Here is a 19,647-nt window from a genome sequence, read left to right on the forward strand (position 1 = left end):
GATCCAAAGGCTGCTGAAAGAACAATTGAATAAAGTTGAGGATTGGAGAAGCTTGATTTTCTTGTTCTCTGTGAAATGAAACTCTAGTCTTTTTTTCCCCTTCCTCTTAAAAGCAGAAGTCTGCTAGGGGGTTGTAGCTGTGTCAAAGCCGCTGGGATGCCACTGCCGATCACTTTAATTACTACGACTAAGGAGGATAAAATTAAAAGTAGCACCATTGAAGCAGTGGAAAAAAGCTTGCCTAGGTGTCGGTGAACTGTGAAATATAAAAATTGCATACCAATACATTTTTATGGAAAGGAAACAAGGAATTACATTACTTATTCTTGAAGAGTTTGTCCTTAAATTGTCAAGTTTTACTAGTGCATCTATCTATAGCAGATTGTAGACCATTTCAGAATGATAAGGAAAATAGTAACTTGAAGATATATTTTGAAAGGGCTAAATATTATTTCTGTTTATGTCCAAAGCGGTTAGTTCTGATTCATCTTCTATATTTGAATATTTTAAATTTGTTATACTGAAATACAGGTTCTTTTTGCATCATAACAGGAATCTTTCCTTATCCTGAAGATGTTGGCAAAGAGAAAAAGCAAAGCTTAAATACATTCATCACTTTTCAAAAGCTTACAATTTAAGGTTGGGAGCGCAAGTTTTAAATGATTGTAACAAAGTTAGTTTTTCATCATCTCTCTGTATTTAATAGCACATAGGGAAATTTAAACTTATTTATGTAACCCAAGTGTACATAAAGAACTGAGATTTTTAAAAATCAGAATAACAATATGGCCTCAAAAAACTGTTCTGAATACCAGTTATGTAATAGATAGGACCAGTGCTCTGAAATCAAACAAACACTGATTTTTTTTTTTTTTTTTTGAGTTGGAGTCTCACTCTGTCGCCCAGACTGGAGTGCAGTGGCCGCTCCCAGCCACCGCAGCCTCGCCTGCTGGGCTCCGGCTATCCTTCCGCCTCAGCCTTCCGAGTAGCTGGAATTACAGGCATGCACTACCACGCCTGGCTGATTTTTTGATTTATTGTAGAGATGAGGTCTCGCTGCCCAGGCGGGTCTCGAACCCGCGGGCTCAGGCAATCCACTCACCTCGGCCTCCCAAAGGCGTGGGATTACAGGCTGAGCCACCGAGCCCGGCTCAAACACTGATTTTAATTCTTGTGCCATTTACAAGATGTATGACCTTGGGCGGTGTATTTAAGTAGATTCAGTTTCTATCAAATCAGGATGATAGTAGCTATCTCAGAGTTGTGAGGAGTAAATGAGACAGCACATACACATATGTGAAAACACGGTACACAGGGCACAGAAATAGTATTTACTCACAAATCTGTTAAAACATATAAAAAGGTAGTTATGGAGAGGGAGTCCTCCCAAAAATATAACTTCTACCAAGCCTTCCAAAGAATACACATCCATCTTGTAAAAGCTAGATTATCCTATATAACTTGGTCTAACTCTACATAACTCTATATAGAAAAAGATGAATATCATCAGACCTATTCTTAAAAACAGGAAGTCTACTTCAATTATTTATTTAGACTAGGCAGGCAAGTAAATGAAAGATATACAGGTTTCCTATGTACTAGATTTTTGAAGTATACTTATCTTTTTAATGACAGTAGTCTTCTTGGTTGCCATACTTTTACAACCCAGTAGAAAGATTTAAAAAATTTTTTTCAGCAGACATGGTAAACAGATGATTTATTTAGTTATGAGTCATTGTGTCTTTTTTAATGTAAGCTGGTCAAAGCAAAGCAAAAACACATTTCTGTACTTAGATAGGTTTAGGTAAGCCATCCTTGTCAGAAATATTTATTATCTACATAGTTGAGCACTTCATGCTGAATATAATATTCAAAAATAAAATAATCATTGCCCTTACTCTCTGGTCATTTTATTCTTGGATATAAGCAGTATCCTATTGTGAGTTATAAAAAAAATAGATTTTGTTGTTATCCTTTAGATATTACTGCAAAAACTGACTTTTAATGGAGCCTACATATAAAAATTAAAATGAACTAGTTTTACTTATGATGAACCTGGCAACTAATAAACTAGAAATTAGTACTATCAATTAAACTAAAATTGGTTGCATAATCAATTACTATAATTAAAAGCTTTTCCTTCCTGACCTTAAAAATTAACTTTTATTTTCTCAGTTGGTTTTTTTGTCTTAAGGGAAGTTAAAGGGTGAGAAAACAAACAACACAGATAGGCCATCCCACTGGAGAGCTCTAGGCCCAAGCAAAATTGTCTCTGCGGTGTTAGGACATTAGTAGAAAAGTAAATTAAGGCAATCTGATAGGGAACTAGAATTCTGTCAATCAGGCTCAAGATTTTGTGCTGTGTCCATAAACTTTGTTTACTGTAGGGTTTTATGAGTTGTAACCTGCCCTTGCAGTCTGTTAATGAGGCTAAATCTTGCTACTTGAGAATTGAATTACAGCACACCTCTGGGCTAATGGTTATAAACAGAAAGTCCCATTAGGGCTGCATTCTGATTTGTTCATTTGCATTTTTTCTATTGTATAGTGAACAATGATGGGTAAATAAGTACAAACAAACAATTTACATGGAAATTGATAAAGTGTCCCTAATTAGTATTTAGAGTTGATTTTATTAATCATTGCCTGCTTTAAATTGGACTCTTGGTAAGCTCTCAGAAACATCTGTGGATGGGAGTATTATTGGGGGGAGGGGAAGGCCAAGGGGAGATGATAGCTTGTGAGAAAAAAATTAGGTTCCCATTTCATCATATTCAGAAAAGTAGAACCATTTATTTCTTTTTAACTTAGTTAAAATGACCCAAGACCACTTCATCTTAGTTGGAATCACCAAATCCCAGCTCTGTAAGAAATTCTTATTCACTCAGTAAAATTCACTTAAGCTTAGTTGCCTGAGGCATATTAAATAATGGTTTTTATTAGTGCTCTTAACTTTTCTTAAGTTGGAAAGATGAAAGTTTAGTAAAAGCTCAATTTTCCTCAGTTGGTCATGTAATTTGATACTTTGGGGATCAAATAGTTTGGTGGCTAAGATCAAGGACTCTGGAGTTAAACACATCTGGGCTGAACTGGCTCTGACATCAGTTCTAGTTGTAGGACCTTGTGACTCTAAACTTAAATCTTCTTATAGGCAAAAATAGGGATGTGAAAATTAAATGCCATGCAAATAAAGCACATGAAAGATCAGGAAACATCAGCAGCCATCCTCAAAATCACTATTATCAAGTCTGAATTTTCTTTTCTTGCTAGTATATTTTTTAAGTTCAGAAATATTGATGGTAAATTGAGGTTTTTTGTATATTATTCTTGCATCTTTAGTCTCATCCTGACTACTGCATAGTACTCCTCTGCCTCCAAATTAAGCTTGTGTCTCCAAATACTAAGAACATTTCCCTTGTATTTTAGAGCACTCTTCTTTTACCCCTACTACACTATACACCTCAGGAAGGCCGCCATCTCATTGCTTTGCTTTTTTTCCTTCTTTCAAAATTCTTTTTATTTTATTTTTTTTAAGACAGGATCTTGCTATGTTGCCCAGTCTGATCTTGAACTCTTGGGTTCAAGCGATCCTTCTGAGTAGGCCATGCACCAATGTCCTTGGTTATGATTCTGTTTTAAAAAATAATGTTTATTATAAGAGTAGTACATGTGTCTTATAGAAAATTAGAAAATGAAGACAAATAAAAGTAAGAAAATAAAGAGATTACATTTTGATATCCAGAAATCTCTACCATGGTAACTTTATGTATACTTTACAAATCTTTTTCTTAGCTTACATTTTATATGTATATTTATTTTCCCAAAATAACAAAACCAAGTTATTGCTGGATACACTTTTTTCGATCAAGTTGCATTTCCTCTCTGTTAATACTATGATCATATTAAGATTTCTCTATTGACTCATCAGTATCCTTTACAACTAACCCCAGTACCTAACCTAGGACTACACAATGTATCTGGTTGTTAAGTCTGTTTTGTTGGTGGTGGTGGTGGTGGTTAGTTAGTTAGTTCTTTGTTGTTGTTTATTTGTTTGTTTTCCTCTCACTTGTTAAACTGAACAGGTCAGTTGTCCTGTGCATCCTACCTTCTGGATCTGTTTGGTTGTGTCCTTGCTGTGTCATTTATCTTGCTTCTCTAGTCCCTGTTTATGATAAACTATAAGTTGTATCTAAAGGCTGAATGGATTCGCTTTATTGGCAATCATTTGGGGCAAAAGATTTTAGGTGGTGTGCACTTTATGTGCTTCTCTCCAAAAACCATATAACATACTGTTGACCCGACATTAATGATGCTAAAAGCAACCCTTCGACTAGTTGTCTCTAATCTCTGTCTAGTTCTGAACTCTCCATTTACAAATTAGGTTTTCTTCTTGTAACCAAGAGTAATCTGTGTGACGTTACTTATGCATATGCTCCAATTACTAGTGTTAACAGACCATCCCAAACAGTGATGTACAAAAATATCTCGTTATTCGCACAAATTTTGTGCCTCAGGACTTCAGACAAGGCACAGTAGGGAAGCTTGTCTCTGTTCTACATTGTTTGAGAAGACTTGAAAAGTTGGGGTGGCTAACATGGCTAGAGGCTGCAATCATCTAAAGCCTTCTTCTTTGACATATCTGTAACCTGGGCCAGAATGACTGAGGACCAACTTGGCTGGAACTGTCCATTGAAGCACCTGAGTCTGACTGCTGGGTTCCCAGAGAGTACAAAATGCAAGAATTTCACAAGAACTAGGCAGAAGGGATGTGGCCTTAGGAATCATCCACCTGCAACACTTGCACATTCTGTTGATTACCTACAAGTTGCTAAAGCTGGCCCAGAAGAATTAAACTACCTCTTATTGAGGGAGTGGCAAAGTCACATTGCAGAAGAGCATGTGGAATAAGAGATACTATTGTGGCCATCTTTGGAAAATACAGTCTGCTGCAGCATAATATGACTATCCAGGTCCCATCAACATTTACTCAAGAGCTTTAATAACTGTTGATAATCCTTGCCAGAGTCATTCATTTTGATTTGCAAAATGATATTTTTAATTCTGTTTCTTGGGAGCATTTGTTAGCTGGTATTATTTTATAAAGTAGAGCTTTCTCATATTGACTGGGACTATTTGGTTACCCTAAAATTCAACTCCCACTGGAAAGACAAGATAATTAATTGACTCTTTTCTTTTAATTACTAGTTTTTAGGACATATTTCAAAAAACTGTCTCAAATGGTAACAAATGAGTTTTTGATATCCTTCTACTTTTTTGAATATCATATTGGACTTGAATTTTTCTTGATTCAGTATATGAGTTCATTGATTCAATTCATTGCAGTAACTATTCTTTTTGATATGAAGTCGTTCCAGTTTATCCACTGGGAGCTTCAAGCTTGTCCCTGTGTTTACTTTACACCCCCATTAATTTTTTTGTTTTTTAAGACAGAGTTTCCCTCTATCACCCAAGCTGGAGTGCAGTGGTGCAATCATAGGTCATTGCAGCCTTGTACTTCAGTGCTCAAGCCTCCTGCTTCAGTCTCTCAAGTAGCCAGGACTACAGTATATCCCCGTGCTCAGCTGATTTTTTATTTTTATTTTTTGTAGAAACAGAGTCTTGCTATGTTGCCTTGGCAGTCTCCCAAGTAGCCAAGACTACAGGTGTACACCCCCATGCTCAGCTGATTTATTTTTATTTTTATTTATTTATTTATTGAGTTGGAATCTCACTCTGTCGCCTAGACTGGAGTGCAGTGGCTGCACCCGGCCACCGCAGCCTCGACCTGCTGGGCTCCAGCGATCCTTCCGCCTCAACCTTCCAAGTAGCCAGAATTACAGGCATGCGCTACCACACCCAGCTGATTTTTTTATTTATTGTAGAGATGAGGTCTCACCTGCCCAGGCAGGTCTCGAACCTGCGGGCTCAGGCAATCCACTCACCTCAGCCTCCCAAAGGCGCGGGATTACAGGCTGAGCCACCGAGCCCGGCAATTTTTTATTTTTATTAGAAACAGAGTCTCACTATGTTGCCTAGGCTGGTCTCAAACTTCTGGCCTTAAGCCACCCTCTATCCTCCAGCCTCAGCCTTCCAAAGTGGTGGAATTACAGGTGTGAGGCATCACGCCTAGCCATACCCTCAATAATTTTGACAACTTTTTAATTTTCTAGTTATCTCAAAATTTGTGAATGAAATGCTACACTTGAACTTCACCCATCTGGTTTTTACCCTGTTTTTAATGATATTGTTTACTAAGTTTGACCTTTTAAGATTTTCAGATTCATTAAGCTCCACATTTGCTGCAAGTGATTTCTCCTTTTTTCTTGAAAGCCTTTTCTACTTTGATTCTCATGATATGTCAGTGCTCTAGTTCTCCTCTCCCTCTTTTTCTGTCCTCTTTTCCTTTTTAAAAAAAATCTAAATATAGATGTCTTTTCATGTTTTAGTCCACAATCCTCCTTTTTCTCTACAGTCCCTCTTCAAGTGCTTTCATGTATTCCTGTAATTTCACCAGCTCTGTAGCCATAGTTTGACCTCACATCCACACTAGTCCATTTTACTTCTCACAACATGCTGCCATCTTTATTAAGGTGTCCTGTTAGCTTCTCAAACCCAGGCTGCCATACCCCAAACTTTTTCTCCGTCCCTTCTGATAGTTCCTTTTAGTTCTTTTGTTTCTGTTCTACCAGTTGCCTAAGTTTAAATCTTCTGAGTTATCTTTTTTCCCTCCCTCTACATCAAATCTATAACCAAGAATTGGTACCTCTAATTCTACCTCAGGTATATTTCTTTCACTTGTCTCCTTGTATTCTCATTGCCACCATCTTAATCCTGTATCTCATTATAGTTTCTTTGGACTCTTATAAGAGCCTTTTGACTGGTCCCTTGCCAGTCCCTCTATGCCAGTCTATCTTATGTACTGTACTGTTGCCAGATTAATCTTTCTCAAATATACCTTTGGTTGGTCATTTCCCTAGACGTGAAAAAACTCTAATCCTAATTGTACCCCACACCTTTGAAATAAAATATTAAAGAGATATATGCATAAAAACAAAAAGAAACCTTTGGTGGTCCCTGCTGTCTTTGAATGAAATTAAAACACTTCACCTGTTAGAGCCTTTACAGTATCCCCCCAATTTTATTATTATTATTTTTTGCCTTGTCTGTTACTAATTTTGCCCTATGTTCAGGAAAACTAGGTTGTGTTCTTTTCCTCCAGTATACTTTCTTGCCTCTATGTTATTGTACTGTTCCTACCTCTTAGCCTCTCCTGAATTGATCTACCTACCATCAACTCCCATCTCTACCCATTCCAAATCTTACTCATTCTTTAGGCCCAACTAAAAATCCCCGATGCCATGATGCCTTCTTTTTGCCTCTCAACCAAAAATCCTCTTTCTTTTTTCTGAACTCTTACAGCATTTTGATCATACATCCTTATTGTGGCTATTTTTTTCTTTTCCTCTATAGTATAAGTTTTTGAGAATATAAATAGTAAATTTTCATGCTTTAAATTGTTGTAGTACCTAGTATGGTACTAAGGTAAGTACTAAAGACTGGAGATACAAAAAATAAATCAGATATCACTCCTTCCTATAGCACAATTCTAGTAGGAAGGAGGCATTTCCACAGAGTTATAATGTAAGTTGACAAGTATTATTTTTTAAGTAATAATATGCACATAACACACACACTAAAAGTACTGTAGTAGCGTAGAATAAGGATTACTTTATTCCAGGGGAGAGAAGGGAAGATAGTTAGGAGAGTTTGGTGCTTTTAAACTGAATCTTGACTAATGGGTAGAGTTAAATAAGGTGAGCGAAGCTCATTCCAAGAAAAGGAAATGACATATCCAAAGCCACAGATGTCTGAAGCTACATGATAAAAGCACTTCTGTATGAACAGATGTGAGACTTTTATGGAGGTTGGGGGACGTTAAGGGGAGACAACGCTATAGAGATATGTCTGGGCTAGATTTTTTCAGTGTTTGTTTTGTCATAATAATTCTTAATTTTATATGCTTTCCAATTTACAGAGAAATTTCATATTGATTATTTGTGATTCATAATACTTTTTCAGTAGGCACCAACTATGTTTTTTTTTTATAGTTTCTAATTATTTTAAATATCAAAAACTAAGATTTTAATTTTTGTTCTCTGTATGCATCTGGAGGGAAAGGGCATTACCAAAAATGATTTCACATCACTGTTGGGTTATTGTTGTTGAACATTTTTAAATCAAAATTGTATACTGATATACAATACCGACTCTTACTCCGGCCCCCTAAAAATACCATTTCCTATACAGTATTTGATCAACATATTATAGCAGCATTTTCTGCTATCAAAAATGTCTTTCAGCCAGTGCTCTATGCCATTACTAGAACATAGCAATTGAGAATCTATTCTTAAAAATAAAGTATTAATTGAAATTCTGTTCTCAGTATTGTGAGTTTTTATATAAGCCCATTATTAACAATAATTTCTAATATTTTCTCAGTAGTATGCATTGCCAAACATTCTTTAGTTTGAATTTGTAATGGACATTTTAATACAAATAATTTATAAAAGTTTTTAAAAATCTGATTCTAGGATGTCTTTTAAAAATGGTATGACATCCAACTGATATAGAGCATCCTATTTATAATGTGGGCCAAGCACCATGCTGTAAACCAGTTACTATCATGATGATCAGATTGAAAATGAAATTGCATTTCTGTCAATTACTGAGTTGGCAACTGTTCAATATATCTTAGCAGCAAGATGAAGAGCGACGTCGGCAGCTGAGAGAGAGAGCTCGTCAGCTAATAGCAGAAGCTCGATCTGGAGTGAAGATGTCAGAACTTCCCAGCTATGGTGAAATGGCTGCAGAAAAGTTGAAAGAAAGGTCAAAGGCATCTGGAGGTGAGTTAAAGAATCTTGTATCATATTCTACAGACAACCCAGAAATCCTCAGTGGACCTTTTGGGACTTTTTATTCTTACTTCAAAATGTTGCATCAAAAACATAAAGTTTCTAACCTATTGATATGTTGTGAAATACCTAAAGGAAGCATAGTAAATCAGAAGATAGCAGCTGCTGTTTTTCAAATCAACTTTTGGCTTAACTTTCAAAAACTCAACAAGTACTCTCTTAGAATATGTCTTGGTTAAAAAAAATTCCTATATGGCTTCCTGCAGCATCATAAGGAAGCCATATAGGAGAACGAGTAATAATAAGATGGAGAGTCATCCAGTGTCTCATTTATTTATTTATTTTTCCAGTGGTGATGGATAACAATGCTCAATAAGTTGCAAACTCTGGGTAGGCTAAGAATTAAAAATCTTTATTTAATGGTATGGTATGGGTCAGCTATGTAATTGGTCCTATCTTTATAATCTAGCCCCAGTTGAGGCTAAGCCAGGACTAGACCAGGCAAAGAGTCTTTGTCAGTGTTACAACCGAAAGAATGGTTCCTACTTGGAATGAGGGAAAGCAAAGACCTGAATTTGTCATCATTCAACAGTCAAAATAAATAAACAAAGAATAAGTGAGGATTGATCTGTGGAGCTGGCAAGGAAGTATAGACTAAAACAGGGAAAGCCAGGTGAACTGAAGAGGGGGCAGGGTTTGATGATGACTTATGAACCTGCTGAAGAGTCAGGTTTCCTGTTCCCTAAGGAGATCAAAGTAAACCAGCGTCCATTTCTCCTAGAGAACACAGCCTACCTTGATGTTGGAGCAGCCACATGTCTGTCAGATGGTAGACTCTTAGTGAGAGCTATGGTTGGCCTAAAATGAGTGTAACAGGCCTAATCCCTGTCCTCAGTGATGGGTCTTTGCTTGTCTTCATCAGGGTGTATGGATCAGACTAGGTCTACTCTGACTTCAAGCTCCAAGCTGCAGCTATTGAGACTGAGAGTTGAAGAGAAATCATTAGACTAGAGAGAATGTAAAATTCCTGCCTGAAATTCAACCATTCATACATATGCTTTCATCAATTAAAAAGTGCAGCCACTAGGACAGGAATCAACAAACGTTCCGGAAAGGACCAGAATAAATACTTTAAGCATTGCAGGCCATATGATCTCTGTCCCAACTACTCAACTCTGCCCTTGTAACCTGAACGCAATCTTGAACAATATGTGAATGAATGAGTGAGGCTGTTATTTATCCCAAAGAGACTGTGAACTGGTTTTTGCCCCTGACATATAGTTTGCTAACCCCTACACAGCAAATTCAAAACTTACTTGAGTTCACAAGAGTCCAGTTCCTAAGTGAAAATTACCCTGGTGAGAGTGTCCATTCTAGTCTAGTAGGAATCTTCAGGTCTGAAAAAATAAGTTTTGCTAAAGAGTAATGTAAAAGGAAGAGAGAAATAATTTGAGACTAGTGTAGATGGAATACCAGGGTAGGAAGATTTTAGAAGCAGCAGTCCAGAATGACAGAAAAGAGAGGAAAGTGAAGAACTGACATAATAAGGAAGATGCACAGTGTGGAGAATGTGTTGAACATGATATCACTCAGATCCACTGCCTGAATCACTTAAAAAAAAACCTTACCTTTTTCTGTTCTCAAGCAGCAACCGGCCCCAGTAAGCAAAGGAAACTTTCTAAGTTTGAGGTGAGGTATCTTCAGCTTCATGGTGTCCACAGAAAATAAATACAAGGTATTTTAGGTCATGATAGTCACATATTCAAGCAACTTACTTGCATCCTATTGCAACCAGAAATAGCCTGATTCTTTTGTAAATAACAGAATCACACCTGTTCTAGGAGTGACAGCCTAGCTTTTACTTGTCTTCCATCTGACATACTCATAGGGCTTATGAAAAAATCAGGTGATAGTGTGGTGTGTTGCATGTGTTTTTTCAATTTCTGCATCATTTTGTAGTATATACCTGTAATGGCCTCATTTTAAAATCCTCGTTCTATGTAACAGACTTGTGGGTTTATTTTTTTGTCTGCATCGTACCTGACAAGTGCAAATGTTTGGGGACAAATTTAATATTTTCATTTTTAGTTGTATAGTTGTATTGTCATTAAGGAATAGGACCTAAATTTCTGCTTTGAGAATTTATTAATAAAGTTTTATTTTGGCCAGATGTTTAGTTTTTGTTTATGTTCCTTGGACACATTTGCAAGGAAGGGACCTTGTTTTAAGATGATATTATATATCATATAATATGTATTCTATATTGTATAGCATATTATATATTTTGTGTACTGTATTTTATATTTATATATACATGTTTATTCCATAGCTTATCACTTTGGTTTGGGTTAAGTTAGAATTGTTTAACTTTAAACTGACATTTTTGCCTCTCTTTGATTTAGATAAAGTAGTATACTTTGTTTTGCATTTCACATGAATAAAGAAAATATTTTTAATTTTGTCCATGAGAATGTCTGAGCCTGAATGACCCCTTTTATTTTGGTTATGACAAATAGATTTATCTAAACTTATATAAGTGATAATTGTTCCTGAATTTTAGAAAATATGTTTAATGATAACCTCTGTTGGATGGTCTATCTTTTTAAAAAATTTTACTGTTACCAAATACTGTGGTTTCATTCAGTTTATCTGTAAATGAAAAGTGTAAGACTGACTTTATTGTTGTACTCTTAATCACACTATTTTGCATATAGTGTCTGCTGGAATGCATTTTTGCATTTACTATAGATGTCATCTCCTTTTACCTTTTTCTGCACACATATTACATGGCATACTTGCAAACCAGCTTCTATTGTGTAATGGATCTTTAGTTTTCTTTCTGCTTTGCCCACATATTGGGTTAACCATAAAGATAGATATAGATATATAGATATAGATATATGTAATATGTGGAATCTTTAAACACACACGCATATGTGCACACACATGCTCACACACTTTAGTTCCACAAGAATGCAGTCAGAGCATTTCTACAGGTGTTAGGAAATGTATAACATTAACTGTTGAGAAGAATTCAAGGTTCGTCCTAAAACTGAAATCAGTGAGTGGAAAGAAAGTAGGACTCCATCCTTAAGAAGACCTGAACTGTAAGGGAAATCAATTTTTACTATTCCCTCCCAAATAGTAATCCTTTTATCTAAGGTTAGCAATACATATATAAACATTGAGTTGACCCGCTCAGCATTACTGGTGAGTGGTAGTCTAGATAGAGATTTTATGTAGCCTGGAAATTAAATGAATGGCAGCTATTTAACATCATACAGGAATCTGGCACTATATAAGTAGGTAGTGATAGGAGGTACAGTTTTCTAGGTATCTTTGGAAGCTTAAAGAACCTATATCCAACCACATTTCTAGTCTTAACTATTTCATTTCATCGCAATGCCATCATTCTAGTTATTCAGCCTGAAGAGTCCTTTGTGATGTCTGCCTCACCCTTACTCTCCTTGTTACCCCTTCTCCCACAAATTATATCATACCCACTCCCAATTATTTGATCCTTGGTTAGGCTCTCCATACTGCTTGCCTGGGAGTTATAGCAGTCTCCAACCCGGATTTCCTGCCTGTAGCTCTTCTGTTCTCCAGTCCAACATCTAGGTCAGCAATTTTGAATGAAGGGTAGTGTCACTTGCATAGTACAGTCCTCTGGCAATCCCTCGCCTACTTTTTCCTTTACATAAGAAGGCATATGAGAATGACAGCAAGAGTGATATTATAGAAATAATATTGAAGCTGCTCTAATTTATAAAAGATATAAACTTCAGTGCTTATGTTACTATTAATAAATTATATATACTTCACAACTGATTGCAGTAAGACACTTTGGTAGAAACTGCTTATGGAGATTGCCATTAAATTAATCTTCAAAAGCATAGTGCTGACTATGTTAGAGCACCAGTATCTCTACATTCCTACCAAGTAAAATTTATACTTCCCATTCTGCCTATCAGGGCTCTTTACAGTTTTGACTTTCAAGTCTTACCTCCTAATATTTCCCTTTAAGTATGCTTGAGCTAAATAGGACTTTGCACCATTTTCTGAATATAACCTACCCATTTCTGCTTTCATGTCTGTAATGCCCTCCCCTCAGTTGTACCTCTTGAAATTCTATACATTTCTCAAGACCTAATTTAAAGGTTAGCACTTCCAAGGAAGAATTCCTGGTGTCATTGGCAAAGAGTAATCTTTTTATCTTTTGTGTCTCATTTTTATCCCCATAAAACTTAATTCTACATGGTATGATAGTCTCTTGAATGTGTACCTCTAAGGCATGCATTTTTATACAATTTGGTTTAAGTTGTCTTATACAACTTGGTTTCTCCTCAGTATCTACACAGTGTTTTGCAAATTGCATATGCAGTACCCAGGAGAAGTTTCTTGAGTAAACGAATGAATGTTGAATTTTGTACCTTGGCTCTAGATTAATTATGGTCAGTAATAATCAGTGGAAACTGATTGGCAGCAGCAAAGTGTACTACACCAGCTTCCTAAAAACTATTAATGATAAACTGTCTCTGACACAGTAATGCTGAGAAAGTGTCCTGAACACCATTATAACACTTGGGAAATATTTGTTGATTTATTTGCTAAACTCCAAACTTAGAGAAGAATTTTGGGGGACAGTGAAGTTGAAGATGCACTCTTTTATGAAATTAGTCAAGTAGATTTGCTAAGTACAGTTGGTTAGAAAAGATCTCCAACTGATTGTACTTAAGTAAAATGTAGGCAAGTATAATGCCTTAGCTATTTCTCTGAGCATTTAACAATGTTTTTATCTCTATGCTTTTTTTTTCCCGGTGGGGAAAGGGGGGAATTTTTTAATCCTTTTGCTAAATGGTTTACACAATAAATAGGAAGTCTTCAATAAGTGTAAACTATTGTTAGTAATATTGATGCTCCTAATAATTATTGGAAACCAACAATCAAACCTAAAGATGTACAGTTTCAGAAAGGGACAAATGTTGAAGAATCGGGCCAAAACTATAGAATCTTAGAATTTCTCATTGGGAAAATTCTTTGGAATACCTCACTGTTAATAAAAGTTATCCAATGAAAAAATGATCACATAGCAGTAAAGGTGTTCTTCAAAAACTCTCGGGGCTACATAGCTATTTCTCCAAAAGGTGCATTGTCTGTCAACAACAGAACTTAAAGCTGAACCTCTAATATGCAAATCAAATTACTAACATGCCTTTTCAAATGCATCAAATTCAAAACTACTGAGCCAATTTCATCACTAAGATCTGGAGAGAAAAAATACATACTGGAAATATTTAATGTCAAAAATTGACTCTATCACTTATTACCTGAAACATTTTACTAGGGATATAAAGAGTAGTATGACTCTTCATTCCTGTGCATTGGATGTTAAATAATTTTTCCGAGCGTTAGCTCTTCTAAGATGTATTATTTAGTTGTTCTGAACTTTTCACTATATACAGGAACTGTATATTCTAGTCTCATTCTTCATCTGTTCATAATGCTTTTATGATATTTTATTAATAGCACAAAAGCACTTGAGTCTTTATAAAAATGGCAAATATATACAACTTTAGGAATGATGTATTTCTTTATACATTTATATCTGTTGAATGATAAAAATGTGAAATGTAGACTATTTGATGACTTTGTTACCAAACCAACTTTATTTTTATGTGCTATTGTTAGAGATTACTAATAGGTTACACTTTAAAATACAGGGACTCAATGAGCTCAGTGATTCAGAGACAGCATGTGGCAAATTGTCAAAACCTTTTGCATCTGCTTTGATGTGATAATTCATCTTTGGCATATGAATATAAAATATAAATGTTAATCTAATAGTGAAAAAGTGACTTAAAACTGATTTCTTAACATACCTATCTATGTCAGACCTGAATTTGAACAACTGTCATTAAAATACTGGTTTTTCTTCTTTAGTGTTTTGGACAAATGATATAAAATATTAATAATATACTAACATTATTGCTACATGTTCCTACAGATGAAAATGATAATATTGAGATAGATACTAACGAGGAGATTCCTGAAGGCTTTGTTGTAGGAGGTGGAGATGAACTTACTAACTTAGAAAATGACCTTGAGACTCCCGGTAATTTCAAATTATAAATGTTTTGTGTCCTGCTGCATGGCAAACTTTATGGTTATATTTTTTATTATCTCATCAATAATATTTTCTTTTTGTAGTTTTATTACATATTATACCCTCACAAATCATTTAGCTAAATTTTCTTTCCATCAATTTTATGTTATTTTGCTTTAGGTTGAATGTTAAGATTAGCAATATCAGAATAGCAAGTTGTAGTTTGTATTCTCTCATCACTAAGATTCACTCTTATATTTGTGTTATATGAGATAATTTATAGTCATTCAATAATTGATTCCCTTCTCAGCTTAAATATTTTGGTGTGATGTTGTAAGTAAGCTGTATGTGGAGTTTTTTGTTTTGTTTTGTTTTGTTTTGAGTTAGAATCTCACTGTTTCCCAAGCTGGAGTGCAGTGGCACACCCATGACCTCCCCAGCGTCGACCTGCTGGGCTCTGGCGATCCTTCCACCTCAGTCTTCCAAGTAGCCAGAACTACAGGCTATCACACCCAGCTAATTTTTTTTTTTTTTTTGATGTATTGTAGAGAGACAAGGTCTCGCCAAGTTGTCCAGGCTGGTCTCAAACCCATGGGCTTAGGCAATCCACTCACCTCGGCCTCCCAAAGTGCTGGGATTACTGGCTGAGCCCCCGAGCCCAGCCTGGAGTTCTTATGGAATACTCCAAATGTAGATCTACACCATGAATCAGATTTTCTGTTTTCATTTAGAATTGATAATCTTAGTTGTAATATTCTTTTGCAAATTTTGTGCTTTCAATATTTGAATATTACTGTTAGTAAATTAATTTTATATATACTTAACTGATTACTGTAAAATGCTGTTTGAAAACTACTTATATAGTCTACTATTAAAATAATCTAATATCTCATATCAATAAGTTATGTTCATAATTGGCCATTGTAAGTTCTTTTGTTAAAATATAAAGAAAGATACTTGCTAGTGGCTTTTAATAGGTGAGTGTTCCATATGCATTGCCTTTATAAACCAGCAACAAGTAACAGTCCAAAGCTTTGCATACTTGAGGGGTTCCATAAATGTTTATTGAATTGAATTCTTATGTCAATAAAATGTCTTTGGTGATCTCTTTAGACTTAAAGGCAAGGAGGCAAAGTCCCTAATATTATCTTTTCCTGTAAAAAGCTAAAGGAAATGAGAGCAGCAGGCATTCTTTTTCCCATCTTTGGCAGTGCTAACCTGCTTTGTTTCTTCCCCTGTATGAAATTATGCTATTACTCCAAGAAATAATCAACCTGGGTCTTCCTGACTGGAAGGAACACTTAAGAAAAACCAGTGCCCTTTTGTCAGGAACTCCTTCATGGCCCAGTATTAAATTATATTGTTGTTAAATAGAGTTCAGTATATTTATAATTGTATAAATCCAAAAGAATGCTCATATATAAAGGAAAAATTTTAATATTTCACCCAAAAATAGAATTAAATTTACTTCTTTCTGTTTAAAACACTGCAGATTTGGGGTATGTTTGATTTTTCTTTTTGAAAATTTTTTTATTATTGCTTACCCACCCTTCCTATACATCCACCACCAAAAGCTTTATCAGAAACCAATAACATCCTTTCAATACTGAAGAACATCCATAAGTACAGAATTAAAACCTTAATACTCAATTTATGAAAGTATAAAATAAGTGACTGCAAGTGATGCGTATGTCCTAATTTTATAGTAGATTATGAAGACAGGAAAAAATAGCCATTTATTAGGTAAAATAAGGAAATTTTCTAGTTTCAGCTGTAGCAACTTTGTAGGATACTTTAAAGATTGGTTAATTTTAGTCCTAAAAAGGCTTGACTCTTGTCCTTTTTAAAGACTCTCTTCCTACTTTATGTATGCCAGAAAAGAAAACTCATTTCAGTCTTCCTGTTTGAGGTTAACTAATAAGTTGTTTACTGCTATCAAGAATGCCAGTAACTGTTGGCATATGAGTAGATAGCCTTCCCAATTAGATTTATGATTTATTTTGTGGCAATAAGAAATAGGAATGCAAACTGGAAACATGTAGAATATATTGTGATTTTTATCCTTGCTTTATTTTCTTCAAAATTCTTTTTTAATATGTATATAAAAGTCATAATGTTTTAATAATAAATTGTTTAATCTTTATCTTGATTTGACCATAGTTCATCAGATATTGTTTAAAAGAGAAGCCTGGCAATATAAACTGGCCAATTTGCATGAAAGTAATGATAATAGCATTTATTAAGAGTCTTATAATTGGAAAAGTTATTAATCTTTATGAAAAATATCATTCACCAAACGGTGAACATGTCTATTATAACCATTTTATTAAAGAGTGGCTTTGTGTGAATTTGTTTAAGTAGAATTAGTTGTGTGTCCACTCATTTTGAACTATTATTAAAGATTAATGTACCTGCTAAAAATAAATTGAAATTTTTTATTTTAAAAGTTATAGTCATATTTTATTTATTTTAAATTTCTGTCTATATTTAATACACTCCAAAAATATGGTAATCTTTATTGTATTTCTAAGTAGAAGGTATTTGTAAACACCCTGTTCCAATGATAGATATGTATGCATATATGTAAACATTGGAGTCTAACATAGTATACATGACTGAGATCATGTTAAGAACTTTCTCAATATGGCATTGTTTTTTATAAATTTAACATATTAAAATAATTGAAATATATAAAATAATATAGGATCAAATATATCTCTAGTTTTAAAGATTTCATTTGTTTTATTATGTATAACCTATGCGTTACTTATATAAATATATACATCACATACAGGCTTAGGTTTTCAGGTAAGCATAGCTACTATTAACTCTAGTATAACTGAGTTATCTTTAGATATGTTGACTATATACTTTAAGGGGAATGATTTGGGGAGGAAATATACACACACACTTGTGTATATAAGAGTTCTCTGCATGTGTCTAATCTGGATGTTATCTCACAGCCCTAATATCCTTTTCTTCTTTCTTTTAAAATGTAGTGATATTTTTATGGTCACCCAAAATTGATAGCCTACATGTCTAAATGCATCTCACTCAATTACTCATGGTATTTGAATATTTAACAGAACAAAACAGTAAATTGGTAGACTTGAAGCTGAAGAAGCTCTTGGATGCTCAGCCACAGGTGGCAAATTCACTCTCCAGTTTTACCCAGAGAACTGCAACTGAGAGCTCAGAGCAAGACATTAAGGTAAACTCTACTTGTTTAAAACATTAGGCTCAGTATCTTTGTATTCTAGTTTCTACTGGCATTTTGTAATTCTAAAAATTTCTTACCAAATTTTTCACATTAAGATTAATGTATAAAAATTGTTATTAAATAGCCATAATCAAATACAAATGTGGTAATCAGTATTCATATACTATTTTTCAGAGAAACTACTACATTAAGTTGCTATTTCCAGTAAAAGTCAAGAGGTATATAGGGGGCATATAGAAACTGTTCTTAAGTTCTATATGTATGTATATTTTGTTAAGAACAATATTGCTAAGAGAATTCTAGCATTTTTAAAAATCATTTTCAACCTTGTACCTATTTAGGTGAACTAGAATTTATGTCATTTATAAGAATCATCACACCTGAAGATGGTAATATGATTGAATATAAATGTTTAAGATACTTGCATGTGTTTTGTGCCATAATGCATGTTACCTTATGTAGCATTTTAGCCAAAATGCCACATTATGAGAATATTGTTGTTATTAGACCATTTATATTAGTCCCACCAATATGTTCCCTCCTTTTCCTCACAGTGTATTATTAATATTTCTGTAGCTTTAGGGCACTTCCAGTCCTGTATAACTTTTCACCCACCTGCAGACTATGGGGACTGCCCTGCTGACTGAAAGGATTTCCTTCCCCTGACACAAAGATGCTTTGAAGTCCCAAAACAATGACTTTCATTGCTTTTTCCGTACATTGTCAGTTTCTATAAATTGGTGATGAAAGTGTGTGGTAGCACCAGAGGACTTTTGGTCTCTATCTTTGAACAAAAGGAAGCCTGGATCAGGTCTGATTTTTTGCGTTCAATTTAGCTTTCTGCAGTGGATTTAATGCAGAATGAAGCTGGCCTAAGAATAATACAATGGATTGAAAAGGCTAACTGAATTAGTGGGTTTAGAGGAATACATTTGTAAAGTGGCAGAAGTCCCTAGTCATAAAAAGGTTTCTTAAGATGGGATTTGCTGGCTAATCGCACAGATATTTTAGCATGTTGCCAGGCCTAAAAAAATTTAACCATGTTTGTTTATTTTGGTAAAGACTTGAGTTTTAGACTGTTGAATAGTTAGTATAACAGTAGAATTCACACTTTTCTTAAAAAATAAAAATAAAAGTCAAAATTGTTTCTATCCTAACTACATGGCTAGGATATTATAAGCATGATGTTAATGATAAATATATTAAATAACTTAAAAAAAAATAAAACAGGTATTTTTATTATTATGTTTTAATTATCTATATAGGTGAAGTTGGTTTTGCTTTCCAAAAAGCTTTTATATAGTAATTGTTAAAGTTACTCCAACAAAAGGTGTGCTTTGTATGAATCTTTATGGTTAAGATTTTGAAAATGGTGTTTATAAAGAACATATAGAGTCCATCTGTTCTCTTGA

At 34.6% G+C, this 19,647-nt stretch overlaps 1 protein-coding gene across 6 annotated transcripts in view; it reads left to right on the forward strand.

The window, feature by feature from the left end:
* The window catches only part of EHBP1 (EH domain binding protein 1), a 373,913-nt gene that overhangs the window by 302,936 nt on the left and 51,330 nt on the right, over window positions 1-19,647 (forward strand). For 4 of the 6 annotated variants that reach the window (XM_021705883.1, XM_008071978.1, XM_008071979.1 and 1 more), the window contains 3 exons: window positions 8,756-8,903; window positions 14,917-15,024; window positions 18,102-18,226. In XM_021705883.1, coding sequence (XP_021561558.1) covers window positions 8,756-8,903; window positions 14,917-15,024; window positions 18,102-18,226 — 381 coding nt within the window. The remainder of the gene's footprint in view (window positions 1-8,755; window positions 8,904-14,916; window positions 15,025-18,101; window positions 18,227-19,647) is intronic. The other 2 variants (XM_021705884.1, XM_021705885.1) reach the window with 2 other exon arrangements.

This window comes from Carlito syrichta, unplaced genomic scaffold, assembly GCF_000164805.1.
Source record: "Carlito syrichta isolate Samal-C Ts95f unplaced genomic scaffold, Tarsius_syrichta-2.0.1 Scaffold314798, whole genome shotgun sequence".
Lineage (NCBI taxonomy): Eukaryota > Metazoa > Chordata > Mammalia > Primates > Tarsiidae > Carlito > Carlito syrichta.